General features: G+C 45.7%; 2 protein-coding genes across 3 annotated transcripts; both read left to right on the top strand.

Moving 5' to 3' along the window:
• LOC8056470 (SUPPRESSOR OF GAMMA RESPONSE 1) lies at positions 6,749 to 10,508 on the top strand. Of its 2 annotated transcripts, none has more exons than XM_002454067.2 (6): positions 6,749 to 7,104; positions 7,942 to 8,080; positions 8,196 to 8,382; positions 8,474 to 8,970; positions 9,652 to 9,966; positions 10,058 to 10,508. In XM_002454067.2, exons 1-6 carry the CDS (start codon positions 7,097 to 7,099, stop codon positions 10,109 to 10,111), a joined length of 1,200 nt encoding a protein of 399 aa, XP_002454112.1. In that variant the 5' UTR covers positions 6,749 to 7,096; the 3' UTR covers positions 10,112 to 10,508. The 2 variants fall into 2 exon arrangements, with proteins under 2 accessions (XP_002454112.1, XP_021314337.1); XM_021458662.1 differs by having other exon boundaries at positions 6,762 to 7,104; positions 10,067 to 10,508.
• On the top strand, positions 11,905 to 15,523 carry LOC8070602. Its single transcript, XM_002454066.2, has one exon. It carries the CDS (start codon positions 11,966 to 11,968, stop codon positions 14,519 to 14,521), a length of 2,556 nt encoding a protein of 851 aa, XP_002454111.1. The 5' UTR covers positions 11,905 to 11,965; the 3' UTR covers positions 14,522 to 15,523.

The raw sequence follows: 17,170 nt of genomic DNA, 5'->3' as shown, positions 1-17,170 counted from the left end.
TAATAATTCTCTGGGACGTCATCTGTTTGCTGTTATTCAAAACACAATATATGTATATATGTAAACGATTCTTACTGGCGTCTCGCAGTGCAAACTTTTTATGGTCGTTGCTGGTTGGTAAGATGTGCATAGTGTCAATCCTGTCTGGGATGGACTGTTGAAGTTGGGTAACCCAATATCCATCTTGATGCCGAGAGGTTTATGAATTTGCGAAGGATTTGTTTGGTGGATTGTGCTGAGCGACCCGTGAGAAGCGGGGCATGTGTCTCTGTGGTGCCCCTGGATGGAGCTGAGCTGGTGGGAAGGAACAGGCTGGTGTTGTCGGGCGTCCACTTCAGCCAGATTGACAAACAATGCTGCGAATTGGCTGGTCGTATGGCTTGGCGGTGCGGCCCTACGCGTCCTGCTGCTGCTGCCTCGCTGTGCCCTGTGCGGCGGTGCCTGCATTGCACGTTCCTCAACAGTGGTCCAGTCCAGCTGAGGGAGGTTATGTAGAGCTGGGGAGCTGCTGAAAGATTTCGATGCTTTGGTAGACAAAAAAGGGTTTGAGCTCTATATTGGATAGGTCTCTTCTGCAATTATGATGTCTTAGATTATCTCCAGCAGCATATGCATAAGGTGACCCATACTCAAAATGAGTGGTGTACGCTTGCGCGCGGTGGCCTTGGGGATGGAGCAGGTGCTAAGGGAAGAGGAACTCCAGCCGAGGGATGGAGTTGGTCCGCCACAGGGAGCGGGGCGAGGCGAGGTCTGCGGCGCGCCCACAGTTAGCGGCTGGAGCGACGTGTGACAGTTTTGTGTGTTTTGTTTTTACGGTAGTTATTGGAGAAAGAAAGTTTTGAATGGATCTATATTAGGTTTTAGTTATCGGATGTAGTCATAGGTAATTGACAGGTGAGCCTAGACCCATATATAAGGCTGGAGTAATAAATTACAAGGAGAAAAGACCCTTCAAAACCATCTCAGGGTCTGTGATAAAAAAAAAAAACCATCTCAGGGTCAGGCCAATATCACGCGGACACGTAAGGTGGGGCAGGGGCTACTTGAACTTGTTTCAGCGGCATGACGTGGAGCTAGAGCGTGATGGTTGACGGTTCCATTTGCAATGCAATAATCTTCAGCTTGGTTGTGAGCTTTTTCAGCCGGCCGAGCGTTGCGCATCCGTGCTACAACGGCCCTGTTTAGTTAAAAAACAAATCATCTCGTCACATGAGACATACCTATACCTATACCTAGAGAACTAAATATAGATAAAAATAATTAATTACATAGTTTGTATATAATTTATGAGACAAATATTTTAAATCTAATTACTAAATAAAATAAAAATACTACCGTAACTAAATTAAAAAAATCGAGGCCTACGCTACCGGTGCAAGATATTTGGTGCCCTGGCCGGAGCCGATGGAGCTAGTTGCCGTTGCTGTCGCCGTCATCGGCAGATTTTTCCAGGGATGTAGGCAATCTACGCGTACAAGTGGTCGTGGGACGCGTACGGTGCGGTGTACAGATAAATGCGGCGTCGCTGCCATGCTTGACCTGACCACGGAGCTGAGTGCCGCCGCACGGCTTGGCTGAGAGTCCGTCGACGACCGCTTCGTTTCTCTCGGGGGTCCTTTGGCGCAAGGCAAACGCGCGTACGGGTTCGGGGCGTCCCCCGCTTCCTTGCCTGCCTGCTTCCGCCGCCCGTATCGCCGTGTCGGGTCGGGGTCCCCCATCGGTCCGGTCTGGATCTTCGCTTGTCCGCCTCCGCCGCCGCAGATCGGCAGAGCGTTTGGTTTGACTCGTCCGCACGGCACGCCCACGCTCGGTCTTCATGCTACGTTACGTGTGGCGCGCCCGGGACAAAGAAAAGAAAAAAGGGCTCCGTTGCTAGCAGGCAGCTTCCGAGCTGCACTGTAAAAGAGTTCCAACTATCGTTCCATCACGCAGTCGTACTACCGCGACCACTGTTGCGTTGACTAGAGCTGCCCACCCGTGACCCGTGTGTGGGTTGCCATGCCGCTCGTGGCAACGAGCGAAACTTATGACAGCTACCACTGTCCACTTACGCCCATCATTTGGCCGATTCTGCAGTAGAAAGTTTCAGAAAACTATACTACTAGGCTTTGTTTAGTTTCAGAAAAATTTTGCAAAATTTTTCAGATTCTCCGTCACATCGAATCTTTAGACGTATGCATAAAGTATTAAATATAGATAAAAATAAAAACTAATTGTACAGTTTGATCGGAATTGATGAGACGAATCTTTTGAGCCTAGTTAGTCCATAATTAGATAATATTTGTCAAATACAAATAAAAGTGTTACTATTCATATTTTGCAAAAAATTTTGGAAGTAAACAAGGCCCTGGTGCAATTATATATTTGGCCACCACCGCAGCTGTATGATTCGCGTGGGGAATTTGCGGGAGAGGGCAGGCAGCTACCCACTACTGTTATTTTCTTTTTCTTTTTTTTTTTTTTGCAAGGGGGCACTTGTGTGATGCTTGTACTAGTATTACTACTGTTAGTTGTGCGTTCAGCTTCATTTTCAGTGCATTTATATGGATCGCTTGAGAGTGTTGACCGACCACTTTGAGTCGTTCAACCGCACGACCATCGGCGCGCACACACACACACGCAGCATCGGTTGGTACGGCACGACCGGGCGCGGCGATCCTAGTCCATCCTTTTTCCCGTTTCGTCACGTCAGCCTTTTTTATTTTCCGGTGTTTGCAATGCTTTTGTTGAGGTGGGTAAGCAGAGCCAGGCACGTATACAACCATCCTTTTGAAGGTCGTCCCTTCAAAGTTCAAACCTACTGTAAGTGTAAGGCCTTGTTTAGTTCCAAATTTTTTTGCAAAATGAGCACTGTAGCACTTTCGTTTGTATTTGATAAATATTGTTCAATCATAGACTAACTAGGCTCGAAAGATTCGTCTCGTTAATTCCGACCAAACTGTGCAATTAGTTTTTATTTTCGCCTATATTTAATACTCTATGCATACGTCTAAAGATTCGATGTGACGGAGAATCTGAAAAATTTTGCAAAATTTTTTAGGAAGTAAACAAGGCCTAACTCAACACTGTTTTGTTTTGCTACGCTGTTCAGATTCGATCGATCTACCCAGATCAAGAGGTTCACCTTTTTTGAGCGGAGGAACCGACCAGGGCAAAGGCACCGAGGTGAAGACAAGGGATGTAGGTGAAAACTTGGTGGAACCGTGGAACCGTGGAACCAGATCTGTGCATGACAAAAAAGCCATACCGAAAAGATGGCAGGTGGTGGCTCATCTTTTTTTTTTTTGGCACTTGTGAATGGACTCTGCCACGCTTGTACCGTAGTAACAGTAATAGCACGTGGCGAATCATATCATAATTCACAAAATGAGGTCAGCTTTCCCGGTTTTCTATTAAGAAAAACAGGCCAAGAAAGATGCAGGTCATCTTTCAAAAAACCTTAGTTTTTCTTCTGTGTGTGATTGTGAGTCATGCTATCGCCTCTCTGAGACTCAGTCTCTCTCCATCGAGAAGCCCACGACGCGGACGCAGAAATGGGCGTTGCATATTTCGGCCCATTACAAAACGTTGCCGAGGAGGGAAAGGAAAGGAAACGGGCTAGAAGCAGTGGCCTCGCCTCACGCGCGCGAGCTGGGCCGAGCCGCCGATTCTTGGACAAACGAGCGGGCTCGCGGGAGCGACGTGGGGGGCATGGACATGGGCCTCGCCGCTGATTGGATTAAAAAAAGTGCAAACTCATCTCCCGTATAAACTGTACAAACTCTAATATAGACTGCAGGATGTTGATCCAAGGGGGCGCATGAGAGAGGTGGAAGGAGAGATTTGTAAAAGTGTGATTCAGAGTGGGTGGTTAAGTGCAAAATTACTCAATCTCTCCGTGCCCCTTGGATCAAGATCCTGTGGTCCAGATTAGAGGAGTTTGCACAGTTTGCACGGGAGATGAATTTGCACAAGATCCATTGTCTTAAAAAAAACCAATTACTACGTACTTCTGAATAGCACTAGCACACTGCTTCGAGTCAAATTTTATCATCACATCAGTTTTGAGGTTGCGGTCATGCCGAGATTGGGGATAATAAGAAACAGAAGAAAATGAGCAGAGAAACAGAGCTGCTCTGCCCTGATGTGTGACAAAATTTTTTTTTTGCTAGGTTTGCTTCCTGTGGCTACAACATTTAAGATACGGTCTCGTAGTGTTTGGTCTTCCGAAAAAATTTCGGATTTAGCTACTGTAGTACTTTTGTTTTTATTTGACAAATATTATCTAATCATGAACTAACTAGAATCAAAAGATTCGTCTCGCGATTTATAGACAAACTATATAATTAGTTTTTGTTTTCCTTTATTTTTAATGCTTCATGCAAGCGCCACAAGATTTGATGTGACGGGAAATCTTGAAAACTTTTTGTATTTCGGAGTGAACTAAACAAGGCCTTTGTTGTGTTGTTCAGTCTGTGATTTGCTATTGGAGTCCAGCCACCAATTGGTCTTGCCAGGGTTTTATTTTTAAGGACGGGGGCATCAAGGCCTTGTTCAGTTCGCGAAATTTTTTGGCTTTGGCTAGTGTAGCACTTTCGTTTGTTTGTGACAATTATTATCCAATTATGGAGTAACTAGGTTTAAAAGATTCGTCTCTCAAATTATAGACAAACTACAATTAGTTTTTATTTTCGTCTATATTTAATACGTCATGCATGTGTATAAAGATTCGATATGATGAGAATCTTGAAAAATTTTGAGAACAAACAAAGCCCAATTTTTTTGGGAACTAAACAAGGCTTATTTTTAGATCATCTACTGAGTAACATTTGTTTCGGTACAAAACAAGAAACGTTTACCGTTTGCTCGAAGGGATACATGTCGTCTTCCTTTGCCTTAAGCCATGACAAAAAAATACTGTTTACTAATTTGTTGTAAGAGACAGTCGATAAACTTTATAGCATCGACATGGACCCACAATTTTTTATTTTCTCAGAATACCAGCGCTTGTCTTGTCTAAGCACGTACCAAACGCCGCAGGATCGTCTCACAGGGTGGCGAGGGGGATGAGGGGCCCTTCTCCCGGCACGTCCGGATGGCGGCATCGAACATGGCAGGTGCTGGCTGTGGCTCACCTTTTCTTTTTGGGTCATTTGTGGATGGAGTCTGTCACACTTGTAACGTAATCGTAGTAGCAGTAATAGCACGTGATGAATCACAATTCACTTTTTTTTTTTAGAATCATCACAATTCACAAGTGAGGTCAGCGTTCTCAGTTTTCTCCCAAAAAAAAGAAGCAGGTAAAAAAACCGACTGGACCGGAATGAGCATCCAGTCATCTGGCGCAAATCTTTGTGATTGTGATGAGAGAAAATATTAGATGCAAACCAACCTCTCGATGGAAATCCTTTCGAAAACCAAACTTAGATATTTCTAAAAAATTATGAAAGGATGCGTCTCTCTCCACCGACGAGCCCACGATGCGGACGCAGAAAGGGCGTTGCACATTGGAAAAAGTCTATTTTAGATTCCTTAACTTTCGCGAAAGTCTAATTTTCATCCCTAAACTTTAAAACCGGACAAAATACATCCCTCAACTTTTAAAACCATGCACATTATATCATTCACCTGGTTTTGAAAGCGGTTTTACCTTTTTATTTTTATTTATTTTGGCTAAATTTTTTAAAAAATCACAGTAAATCACATAAAAATCATAAAATAGAAAACACAATTTTGTTGGACTTCACATCAGTAGATCTACACATTGAATATATAATATAGTATGTTCTAGTACAATTTTTTTGATGCATCTTTAGATCTATGTTTTTGATGAATCTTTAGGTCTAATTGTGATGAAATTTATATGGTGAGCTAATTATTCTATGTTTGAGTTATAGTAAAAATTTTATACTCATTGAATCATGTATTACTGAGTTATAGATTTATTTAGGTTTATGCTTGTTAAATTATAATAAATTTATAACTAAGTTATACATGATCTAATGAGTATGAAATTATTACCATAGTTTAAACATATAATAATTAGTCTAACATAAAAAAAACCACCACAATTGGACCATACAAACTATAGCTATGAATTATTCTAATTAATTATATAAAAACACAGATCTAAAGCTACAATAAAAATTGTGTACTAAAGCATATTATATTACATGTTCACTATGTAGATCTACTTATCTAGAGTCCAACAAAATCAGATTTACTATTTTATGAATTTTATGTGATTTACTATAATTTTACAAATATTCAGCCAAAATAAATAAAAATGAAAAAGACAAAGCTGCCTTCAAAACCGCTCATAACCATGTTAGGGACGTAATATGCATGGTTTTCAAAAATTGAAGGATGTATTTTACCCGGTTCTGAGGTTCAGAGATGAAAAATAGACTTTTACGAAAGTTGAGGACCTAAAGTGAACTGCACATTTCAGCCCTTAAAAAAACGTCGCCGAGGAGGGAAATGAAACGGGCCAATGCTGGGCTGGCCTCGCCTCACGCGCGCGCATCTGGGCCGGGCCGTCCATTCTTGGACACACGCTGATGGGCTTGCGGGAGCGGTGTCGGGGCATGGACATGGGCCTCCGTCCCCCCCGCCCCGCGTCGAAGAAGCAAGGAACGAACGAAACGAGCGAGCGCTCTCGGTTCGCGTGCGCGGCTTGCGAAGGAAGGAAAGAAAGGGTCGGGGCCAAGGAAGCTGCAACGGTCTCCCGCCGCGTTACTGCGAGGGCAGCAGCGATTGGGTTCCCGAGACAGACCAAAAAAAAAAAAAGCGAGGAGCTCGGGAACGAAACAACCAGACAGGCTCGCGCGTCTCCCGGCCCGCGAGCGCGAGCGCGAGCGTGAGCACGCCGCCGCCGCCTTCCCAGTTCCCGCCGTGCCGCGAGCTTTCCCGCCTTCCGATTTCCGAGCCCTCCTCCGCCCACCCACCCACTCCTATCCATCGCCAAGACCACCAGTCGTTGGGTCGTGGAGGGGGCTAATCCGGCCGCGCACGCAACGCAACCGGGACTGGGCGAGGTAGCAAGTAGGCGCCGTTCCGCCGCCGCCTCGTCCGCCTACGAAGGCGTGGTTGGAGCCCGCGCGGCGCGCGCGCCACCATGGCAAGGTACTATCGTCCTCCGCGTCTCTTTGTCTCTCTCTCTCTCTCTCGACATCTTCATCGTTAGGGCTTTGCATAGTTCGTGATTTCCTCCATGGCGCGGCGTGTTTGGGCGTCAGGGGCGGGTTTACTGCTGCGAGCGAGGGTTCCTTCTTTCAGTTCTTCTACACCAGGCGCGCCCGCCCTTTAGGATTGCGACTTCTCGGTCGCGTTGCCTGTCGGATTGGATGATTTGCTAGTTCCTATGTCGGATTTGCCTTGGCCCGTGCTGTGGCTTGTGAGCGAGAAACCGGGGTTTTCGATAATCGGAATTACAGAAGTTTGCATTGTACTCGAATCGCAACAGGGTAGTACCGATGATCGATGTGTAGCATTATTAGCTTCAAAAGACCCTGGATTGCAATTACTTGTATTAGCACTAGCACACTGCTTCGAGTCAAAACTTTTCATCATCAGTTTTGCACTCATGCCCAGATTGGGGATAAGTAATAACAAAAGAAAATTAAGGAGCAGAGAAGCAGAGCATATGCTCTGCTCTGATGTGTGAAACATTTTTTTGCTAGGCTTGTTTCCCGTGGTTACAATATACAAGATAAGGTTTAGTAGTGTTGATGTTGTGTTGTTCAGTCTATGCTTTGCCACTGGAGTCCAGCCACCAATTGGTCTTGCCAGGGTTTTATTTTCATGAACGGGGGCATCAATTCACTCCTTTTTTTGTTACACAGAGACTATAATAATAGCTAGAAATACATATATTTCAACTATTTGAGCATGTTTGTCTTCAAATTATCTTGTGCAAGTACTTCTTTTGGGACCAGCACCAATATGCTCCTTTTGGTACAGGTCATGGCTGATAACTGGTAGGGGAATTGCTAAGAAAATAAGATATGCAGCTCCTAGTGCTAACCGCCAGATAAGAGAACTGATTGCAGAAGCACGGAGGGAATGCCCAAACTGCAGTTATGTTATTGATAACAGTGATGTAAGTACATTTGTTCTGTTTTGGTTATTGGAGAAGGGGTATTTGGCTTTCAGATCATATTCAGTTGTAGATGTTACATATCTGAGCTAATTTTTCCTGCATTTCAATTCTGCAGGTTGCCATGCAGTGGCCTGGGCTGCCTGCTGGAGTCAAGTTTGATCCTTCTGAATTGGAGTTGCTTCAACATTTAGAACAAAAGGTTGGCCTGGGAGGTTCAAGGCCACATGTGCTCATTGATGAATTCATTCCAACTATAGACAATGATGAGGGAATCTGCTATTCACATCCTGAAAATCTTCCTGGTATATAATTATGTCTTCAGATGGTGCAGTTATTCCTTATGAATCTGTTGGTGTGTTCACATTCTGAATTTGGTTTTTATTGACCTCGTAGGTATCAAAACAGATGGTAGCAATGCCCATTTCTTCCATAGAGTTTCAAATGCGTATGGTTGTGGCCTGCGCAAACGTCGAAGGATCATCAACTGCAACAACCACACTGTTCCTGATGAGCATGTGAGATGGCACAAGACAGGGAGATCCAAAGCCATATGTGACAATGGTGTTATAAAAGGTTGGAGGAAGATAATGGTGCTGTACAAAGCTTCGCAAAGAGGTGGAAAGCCTGATAGGGCTAATTGGGTAATGCATCAGTATCACCTTGGAGAAGAGGAAGACGAAAAGGACGGGGAGCTTGTAGTATCTAAAGTCTTCTGCCAGTTGCCAAATAAGAGTATGGAAATTTGTGAAACAGAAACTGCTTATGAAGAACCTGATGCACCTGCTTCAGTGATTGGTCCCAAAACTCCAAAGACAAACGCACCGCAGCCACGGCACCCTAAAAATAGTCCATGTGAAACTGAGCAGAATATTCCCATCCTGCAGGATCAGGTAACTCATTAACTTCTTTTTGGATCACAGCATAAACAGCTTGTCAAAATTACACAAGTAGGCATATGAAGAGAAACTGAAACTGATATGCACTTAGCTTTGTCCAGAACCTCTATTACCTCCCACTAAAACCAGTGGGGACCTAGGACTGGCAATCTGACAGACATATAACATATTAACCCTCCATGTTTCAAAATCAACTCCAAACAACATTAGAAATAGTTTATAGATAGACTTAGAGTTTGTATAATCTTTTTTGGCTAAGTACATAATCTCTATCAGAGTATCAGTATCCTGGAAATATATATTTCTGGAATGAAGGGGCACGAGAGTGTGCCTATTCCATTGATAGAGATGAGAGCATCCTAGAAATATGTGCATTAATCTTTTTGGCATGCTACATTGGCGGAGCCAGGATTCACACAGGGTATTCCATGAACAATTTTCTTCAAAATAGTAAGTACTAAGAGCACTGGTTGAACTAGAAATCTTAGTACACACAATACACATTCATTATATTTCAGAAAACACGAGTATTCCAAGGAATACCTAAGTATACCCCTAGCACTGCCCATGGCATGCTAGATGAAATCTTACAGGCTTGCAATTCCCGTTGGTGCATTGCAATAATCTTGTTTTCATGACCATTTCCACTGCTCTAAGTTTGTAGTTTTGATACAGCTACTACTGGACAGCAAAGGCGAGCCTACCATGCCTATTATTAGCCTGGAGGATGATGCTACGAACCCTGTGTGGTGTGCTATAGCTGAAGAACAGCAGGTTGTTGGAGAGGCGTCTCGGGCTCAGTTGAACTCAGATGAACCTCTTCTTTGTCATGAAGACCCAAATTCCTTAAACGACAAAGCATTGCTTCCCTTGGACTATCCGATTCTGTCCCAATGCAGGAATGAGATGCTTGATTGGAACCTGAATGGACATGGGTTGCCTGATCTCCATAATGTGGATCTTGGAACACCTCCAGATTTTCAGCTTGCTGTAAGCTTATCCTTCTGGTTCTCAGTTCCAGTATGTTTGCTAATTGCTCTGAAAAATCTGATCATGTTATTTTTCTTTCGTATTGCGGCAGGACTTTCAGTTTGGTTCTCAGGAAAGCCTCGGCAGCTGGCTGGATCGCATCTAGGAAGATAACTAGTGTGAACTGTTTGCTAGAACAGCCGGATCGATGGGCATCTTTTTGCACAGGATATGGTAACCGGTGGCAGCTATTTTGGGATTTACGCAACACAAGGATTGCATGCTTGCATTAGTATTGTATTTGTGTTGCGCTGCCAAACTTTATCTGGAAACCAAGAACCTTTCGCCCTTTTCTATTTTATTTAGAAGAAATGAACAGCCTTTAACAGCTGGCTATCAGAATACTAGCCTTGAAATGCAGTTGTAACTTTTGTGGCATGGTTGGTGCAAACCTCCATTGCCCCGTTGTATATAAGGTCGGTGCCTTGAAATCTTTGAGTTCAGACTGTCCTTGTCACAACTATGGAAAACTAGGGAGGCAATATCGGTGTATGGAGCTCCAACTGCGCCTATTCTAAGCTCTAGAGTGCAAACATTTGGACTTCACACATGCACCTGGCAAATAAAAGCATTTTGAGAAGTTAGAAACAGCATATTATGACATTTATTAGTCAGAAATTCCGTGAATTTCCTTTGCAAACCTTGGTCAGGATAGGCGATGGGAACATGAAGCAGAATTGGTTCTCCTTGGGTTTTCTTTTCCTGTTCTCATCGACTTATTACATTTATGTCCTAATCGAACTTGAAATCGGATTCAAAAGAAAGCTACTGTGAAACTTAAAGACAGTACATTTGTGTAACATGGATTGGAGCCATAACAATAACACAGAGGGAGGATCGCCACACCAATTCATTGGGAAAAAGTTGAGCAAATTCCATCTATGTAATCAAAACTATAATACTAGTCCCTCTATGTTACTGAAAAATACAGTAGATTTTCCCTTCTGAATCATCAATTTTTAATTGTGCGTCCCTAATGTGCCATGGCCATCACAATATCACATGATTGTTAAAAGCGCACCTACACCGTTACACCGTCCCTTGTATGGTTAGCATTAGGAAAGCCATTCCAACCAGGAACAAGTGGTTTCATCCAAAGAACGGCAAGTGCACTGCATGCTAAAGCTATGGCTGCCTACCAAGGTCTAAGTAGAGCAGCACATATTGGAATGACTAGGGTGCAACTGGAAACAGATGCTTCAAATCTGGGCAAGGCGCTAATATCGGGGTGCTTAGATAACAGCCTAGAAGGACTCTATTTAGACAAATTCGGATAATGATGTCAAACAACTTTGTGTCATGTTCAATTTCAACCTGCCCTAGAACCTGTAATAGGGTGGCCGATTGTTTGGGCAACCATGGTGCAGCAATCCCTCTTGATGAAGGGGATGTGTTCCGGTGCCAGGCACCATGCTTTGTAATTGATTTGGTCTCCGGCAATTTGCCTGGAGCTAATGGACTATAAAGCTCTCCGTGTTTCAAAAAAAAAAAAAAAAACAGGAACAAGTGGCCAATGGCACACAAAAGAAAGAAAACATTCTTCAGTTGCACAAAGACGCATGTCAAATTAAAATGCATCGACAGTGCAAAAAGTTCCAAGTCGCCTGCTAGGGTTTAAGCACATTCTAACTTTAATAACCAACTTGTTGCACATGTATACGAAGTACCAAATACTCCCCAACATTTTAGGAATAATATAGGAAAGGCGTCGCTCCGGCAACAAGGAATTTATTCTGTGCAGACGCTTCCTCACCCTATTTTCAGGCCAACGAATCCAACACAACTTGAAGAACGAAGCGAAGCGACCCTGCTAAAAAAGCTTTGCAGAGATGTGATCACGTGACCGGTGCTATTTATCATCAGAAAAGCTAGCCGTTTGCTTGACATTGGGCAAGAACGCTTGCGCCTCCTGATTCATTCTTTTTCATTAACCACAGAGGCACTGCCACTGCGTGCCGCCATGCCTTCGTCCATCAGAAATGGCAATGCTGGGCATGCGGCGGAGCTCCGAAGGAAGGACCGGACATGGCAGATGCGCAAGTACCTCCTGCTACTCGCCATCCTGGTGGCGACGGTGACCTACGTGGCCGGTATGGACCCGCCGGGCGGCGTGTGGCTGGAGACCGAGGACGGCCACCGCGCCGGCGACCCGATCCTGCCCGACACCCGACCCATCCGGTACAGGGTGTTCTACCACGTGAACGCCACGGCGTTCGCGGCGTCGCTCGTGATCATCGTCCTCCTGCTGTTCCTGAGGAAGGACGCCATGCGCATGCTGCTGGCCGTGCGTGTCGCCATGGTGCTCGACCTGGTCTGCCTCATGCTGGCCTACGTCACCGGCGCCTGCAGGGGCTCTGCCATCACCGTCGTCGCCTCCGCACTCAGCGCCGCCGTCATCCTGCTCGTCCTGGTGGCCATATGGCTGCAACATTACGCGAAGGAGAAGGCGGCGGCCGGGACCCAGCTGAAAAGCAGCGGAGGCAGGCACCTCCACCGCGAGGGGCGCAAGATCCTGATGCTTGTCTCCATCTTCGCGACGACGGCCACGTACACGGCGGGGCTGAGCCCGCCGGGTGGCTTCTGGGAGCATGGCCATGGCCACCGCGCCGGAGACCCCATCCTGCTGGAGCGCCACGCGCGGTGCTTCTTGGCGTTCTTGGTCTGCAACACCACTGCCTTCGCCGCGTCTCTCGTCACCATGACGCTGCTCCTGAGCAGGCAGCTTTCCAAGGTCAGCGGGCACCTCAGCGCACCGTACGTGTGCGTCGCCGTGGCGCTCATCGGCCTGCTGGGGGCCTACGCGGCCGGGAGCTGCAGGGAGACGGACACCGCCGTCGCCATCTACGTCCTCTGTTTGGTCGGTGCTGTTCTCGTGTGCATATCCATCATCGCCTACCTCGAGAACCAGTGCACACTGGCATCACAAGCTCCTGATCACGGGGAAGGACCACCACCGGAAGGATCGTCGGGAAACGGTGTCGCCGATACGAATCCACTGGACAAGGCTCGGTCTCTGATCCTGCTCCTTGCCACTCTGACGGTGACCGTCACGTACCAAGCTGGTCTCAACCCACCCGGCGGTGTCTGGAAGGAGAACGGCGACGGGCACGTCAGCGGCGGCCTGATCCTCCTCGAGACGCACACGCGGCGGTACAAGGCCTTCTTCTACTGCAACTCGGCTGCCTTCGTGGCGTCCATCGTCGTCTTCATCATGGTGCAGAGCACGTCACTGGTCAGCCATGGTGTCCGATCACACGCGCTGGAAGCCGCCGTCCTTCTGGACCTGTTGGCGCTCGTGGGAGCGTACGGCGCCGGGAGCTGCCGGGATGTGCGCACCTCCATCTATGTCTTCGCCTTGGCCGCTGTCGTCTTTGTGTACGTGGTGATCCATGTTGTGATCGAAAAGTCTTCTTCTGATTCTTCTACGGCGACGACGACGGTGAACAAGGAGGAGGTCGAGCTGGAGAAGAAGCGGAAGCTGCTGTTGCTCCTTGCAATCTTGGTCGTCACCATCACCTACCAAGCCGGGCTGACTCCGCCCGGCAAGTTCTGGCTGGAGCACGGCTCCGGCGACGAAGCGCACAAAGTGGGCGATCCGGTCATGGCCGACAACTACCCGAGGCGGTACAAGGCCTTCTTCTACAGCAACTCCACAAGCTTCATGGTGTCCGTTGCCGTCACCGTCTTCCTGCTGAGCCGCAACCTGTCCAATACAGGCAAAAGATACTGGACGGCGCTCTATTTCTGCATGGGCGCCAGCTTCATCGGCCTCATGTGCGCCTACACTGCCAGCACCATGCTGACGGTGCGGGCGTCGTCCATCTTCGTCGTCGCCTTGGTCGGCGTGGTGCTCGTCTTCACAGGCCTGCACGCCATCCTCCACCGTCGCAACGTCCCGAGGTGGATTTCGCGGTGGTGGTTTTGCTGCCCATCGGACAAACACAGCAAGGCAGAGACCGGGAACGGGGACTCCAAATCCAAGCACTCCGGCAACGTCGAGTACCGTGAGCGGTACAGGATGTGCAAGTACCTGATGCTGCTGGGGATCCTGGCGGCGAGCGTGACGTACCAGGCCGGCTTGACCCCGCCGGGCGGCGTTTGGCCGGCCGACGGTAGCCGGCACGGCGCCGCAGGCGACCCAGTCCTCCGCGACACCGACACACGCCGGTACCGCATGTTCTTCTACAGCAACTCGGCGTCCTTCGTGGCATCCGTCGTCGTCATCGTGGTGGTGCCGCTGCTGATGCAGGGGGCGCTGCCGGTGGCCGGCTTGCCTATGCCTGTCGGGGCCATGTACACGGTGGTCGTGCTTGACCTGCTTGGCCTCCTACTGGCTTACGCCACCGGCAGCAGCAGGGACTGGGCCACGTCCTGGTACGTGCTCGCCATGGCCGCCACCGTGCTGGCCTACGTCGCCATTTACAAGGTTTTGTCCTCCCGCGGGCACGGCGGTGGGAATTCTCGCCAGCAGCCGGATCTGCAGCAACTGCCGATTCGTCGAGTAACTGAAATTTAACAAAATTCCAGTCACTTTTCTTCTCGTTTAGCTTAGTGTTAATAAATGAAGATAATTAAACACTCTCTTCTTTGTGTCAACCCTTTAACATTTATATGATTATGATTAATGTCCATGCTATCTTCTCCTCTATTTTGTTCTTTTTTTATCGTTATTGTTGTGGGTTTTTTTTGCCTGCACAACATCCATTTAGTCTGCATAACAGACGCACACTTAAATAGTAAACGTTGTTGGCTAGTGATTATTACGAACATAAGGTTGATACATGGCATTGTGTGCCGAGTTTGTGATGAGTGATTGTCGGAGATGATCAACTTTATTTGAGTTTAGAGACTAACCATTTGCGCGAGTATGTGTGCAACATGTCTTTTCTCTATGTTGATGTGCAGATGTAGAGCTCAGAGATGGTCGGCGAATATGGTGAAGGTCAAGTAGACACGTATCGTGCCGATGGATTAGGAGCAGAGAAGGACTGATATGAGGCTTCGACCGAGGGACCAAGTTGGCCGAAAGACTTACTGTGGTGGGTGACACTTAGGGACATCAACAAGCAAGAGGACATGTAAAGGAGTAGACCATATTGACCAAGTAAAGATGGAGATTGACCAAGTCAAGTGAGGACACTGGAGGACTTGGTGATCGGATGGTCAAGGACGACAGTGACACGTGGGGAGAGGGAGTGGAGGTGTACTGGATACACTTCTCTAGTGTGTTTGGTGGTTTCATCCTAAAAACTATCAGAGGAAAGTTTGGTGGTTTAGCCCTTAAAACCATTGAAAGATGCCTTAGTGGTTTTGGCCTCAAAATCAGACATGAACAGTTTAGGGGTTTGGCTACAAAACCTCACGGTTTTTTATGTTTGAGCCTCAAAACCCGGTTAGAGTTTTGGCGGGAACGGGAGGAGTCACATGTTGTCATCACGACGCTTGCGTTGAGGCGAAGCAATTCGTAAAGAGCACGTGCCGTTGGATGCACCGAACAAGAGACTTAGACTATTTTGCTCCTGGGGTTAAGTACGTGGTTCAGCCTAAATATCTAATTGTGTTGTCACCACTGATTGATGGGGCGGGAAGCACATGCTAGTATCTGGTTGAGCTGGCGAAATATTGATTACCCCCATTTGAAATGGCAGATTTCTTTTTCTATTAGTTTATCTTGAAATAATCATAACTTTTACATATGAAATCAAACAAAGATAACATTTACATGAACATTGTACGTAAAAAAATAGAAACTTTATAGTCTATGACTTTTTCATTCGAGGCAATTTAGATACCTGAAAAAATTAATATAATGTTCACATGTGTATTTGTAGATGTGACATTAAATTAATTGTTTAGGTATCATGTATCAAGATGGCTTTAAATAAAAATATTATAAAATACAAATTGTATATCTCTTAGACATCTACAATATGATAGATCTTCCAATAGGGTAGTTATTTAGGGACTTACTCCCTCTGTTTCTATTTAATTGTTGTCATTAGTGTACGTGCCACAAGATTAACTCAATTTGTAGAAAATACATGCAATACTTATATTTTTAAATAAATTTATTAAAAATTAGATTTAAAGATTTTTCTAATGTTACTAATTATGTACTATAAATATTAATATTTTTTAATATATATATATAATTAAAGTTATTTATCGGGAAACATAAACGACAGTTATTTTGAGATCAAGGGAGTACACAGGAGAGAGATTCCATGCTTGCATTATTGTATTTGTGTTGAGCTGTCAAACTTTATCTGGAAACCAAGAACCTTGTCCTTTTCTATTTTCTTTAGAAAAAATGAACCTTTAAGAGCATCTCCAAGAGCTTTTCTAAATCTCACTCTCTAAATCAACCATTTGGAGAGTCATTTGTATAAAAATTGTTTTCTATATTTTTTTTACTTTCCAACAGTTTTACTAAATCTCATGCGCACTCTAGAAAGTCATTCTCGTCTTCTATATTTGGCTAACGAAAAATCCGGAATAGACACTGACTATATTTGGATGACCATTTAGAGAAACTGTTGGAGGGTAGTTTTTCATCAAAATTGCTATTGCTAGCATTTAGGGAGAATATACAAAGTCTCTTGGAGATGCTCTGACATATCATAATAATAGCCTTGAAATGTAGTTGCATGTTTTTGTGGCATGGTTGGTGCAAACCTGCCTTGAAATCTTTGAGTTCAGGCTGTCCTTGAAACAACTATGGAAAAGTGGGGAGGCAATCGAGGGGTGTGCATGTGTATGAGTGCATGGAGCTCCAGCTGCACCTAGTCTAGAGTGCAAAGTTTTGGACTTTCCAAATGCACCTGGCCAGAAAAAGAACTTTTTAAAGGTAGAAATAAACAGCAGATTATGAACTTTAGTAAAAAATTTCGCGAATTTCATTTCGTAGCCCTGGTCAGAATAAGCGATGGGAACATGACAAAGTAGAACTACTATGAAAATTAAAGAAATACATTTGTGTAAGATGCATGAGAGCAATAACGTACAAATAACACGGAGGGAGAATTGCCACACCAATTCATTAGGGGATAACATGCATGGGAGCAATGACAATAACACGGAGTACAAGGAATGAGGTAGATTTTAATGCCACAACATGAATTCCTATAAGGAAAAAAAAGAGTTGGCAAGAGGGGGTCTAGGAGCG

This window comes from Sorghum bicolor, chromosome 4 (genome assembly GCF_000003195.3).
Source record: "Sorghum bicolor cultivar BTx623 chromosome 4, Sorghum_bicolor_NCBIv3, whole genome shotgun sequence".
Taxonomy (NCBI): Eukaryota; Viridiplantae; Streptophyta; class Magnoliopsida; order Poales; family Poaceae; genus Sorghum; species Sorghum bicolor.
The sequence above is the reverse complement of the archived record's forward strand: the minus strand, read 5'-3'. Positions and strand labels throughout refer to the sequence as shown.

Bases quoted from the DNA above. Each gene is read 5' to 3' on its own strand.
- LOC8070602 (XM_002454066.2), top strand. From the start codon at position 11,966: ATGCCTTCGTCCATCAGAAATGGCAATGCTGGGCATGCGGCGGAGCTC.
- LOC8056470 (XM_002454067.2), top strand. The intron at 8,383-8,473 runs GTATATAATTAT...TTGACCTCGTAG, and splicing joins ACATCCTGAAAATCTTCCTG to GTATCAAAACAGATGGTAGC. The intron at 9,967-10,057 runs GTAAGCTTATCC...GTATTGCGGCAG, and splicing joins CTCCAGATTTTCAGCTTGCT to GACTTTCAGTTTGGTTCTCA.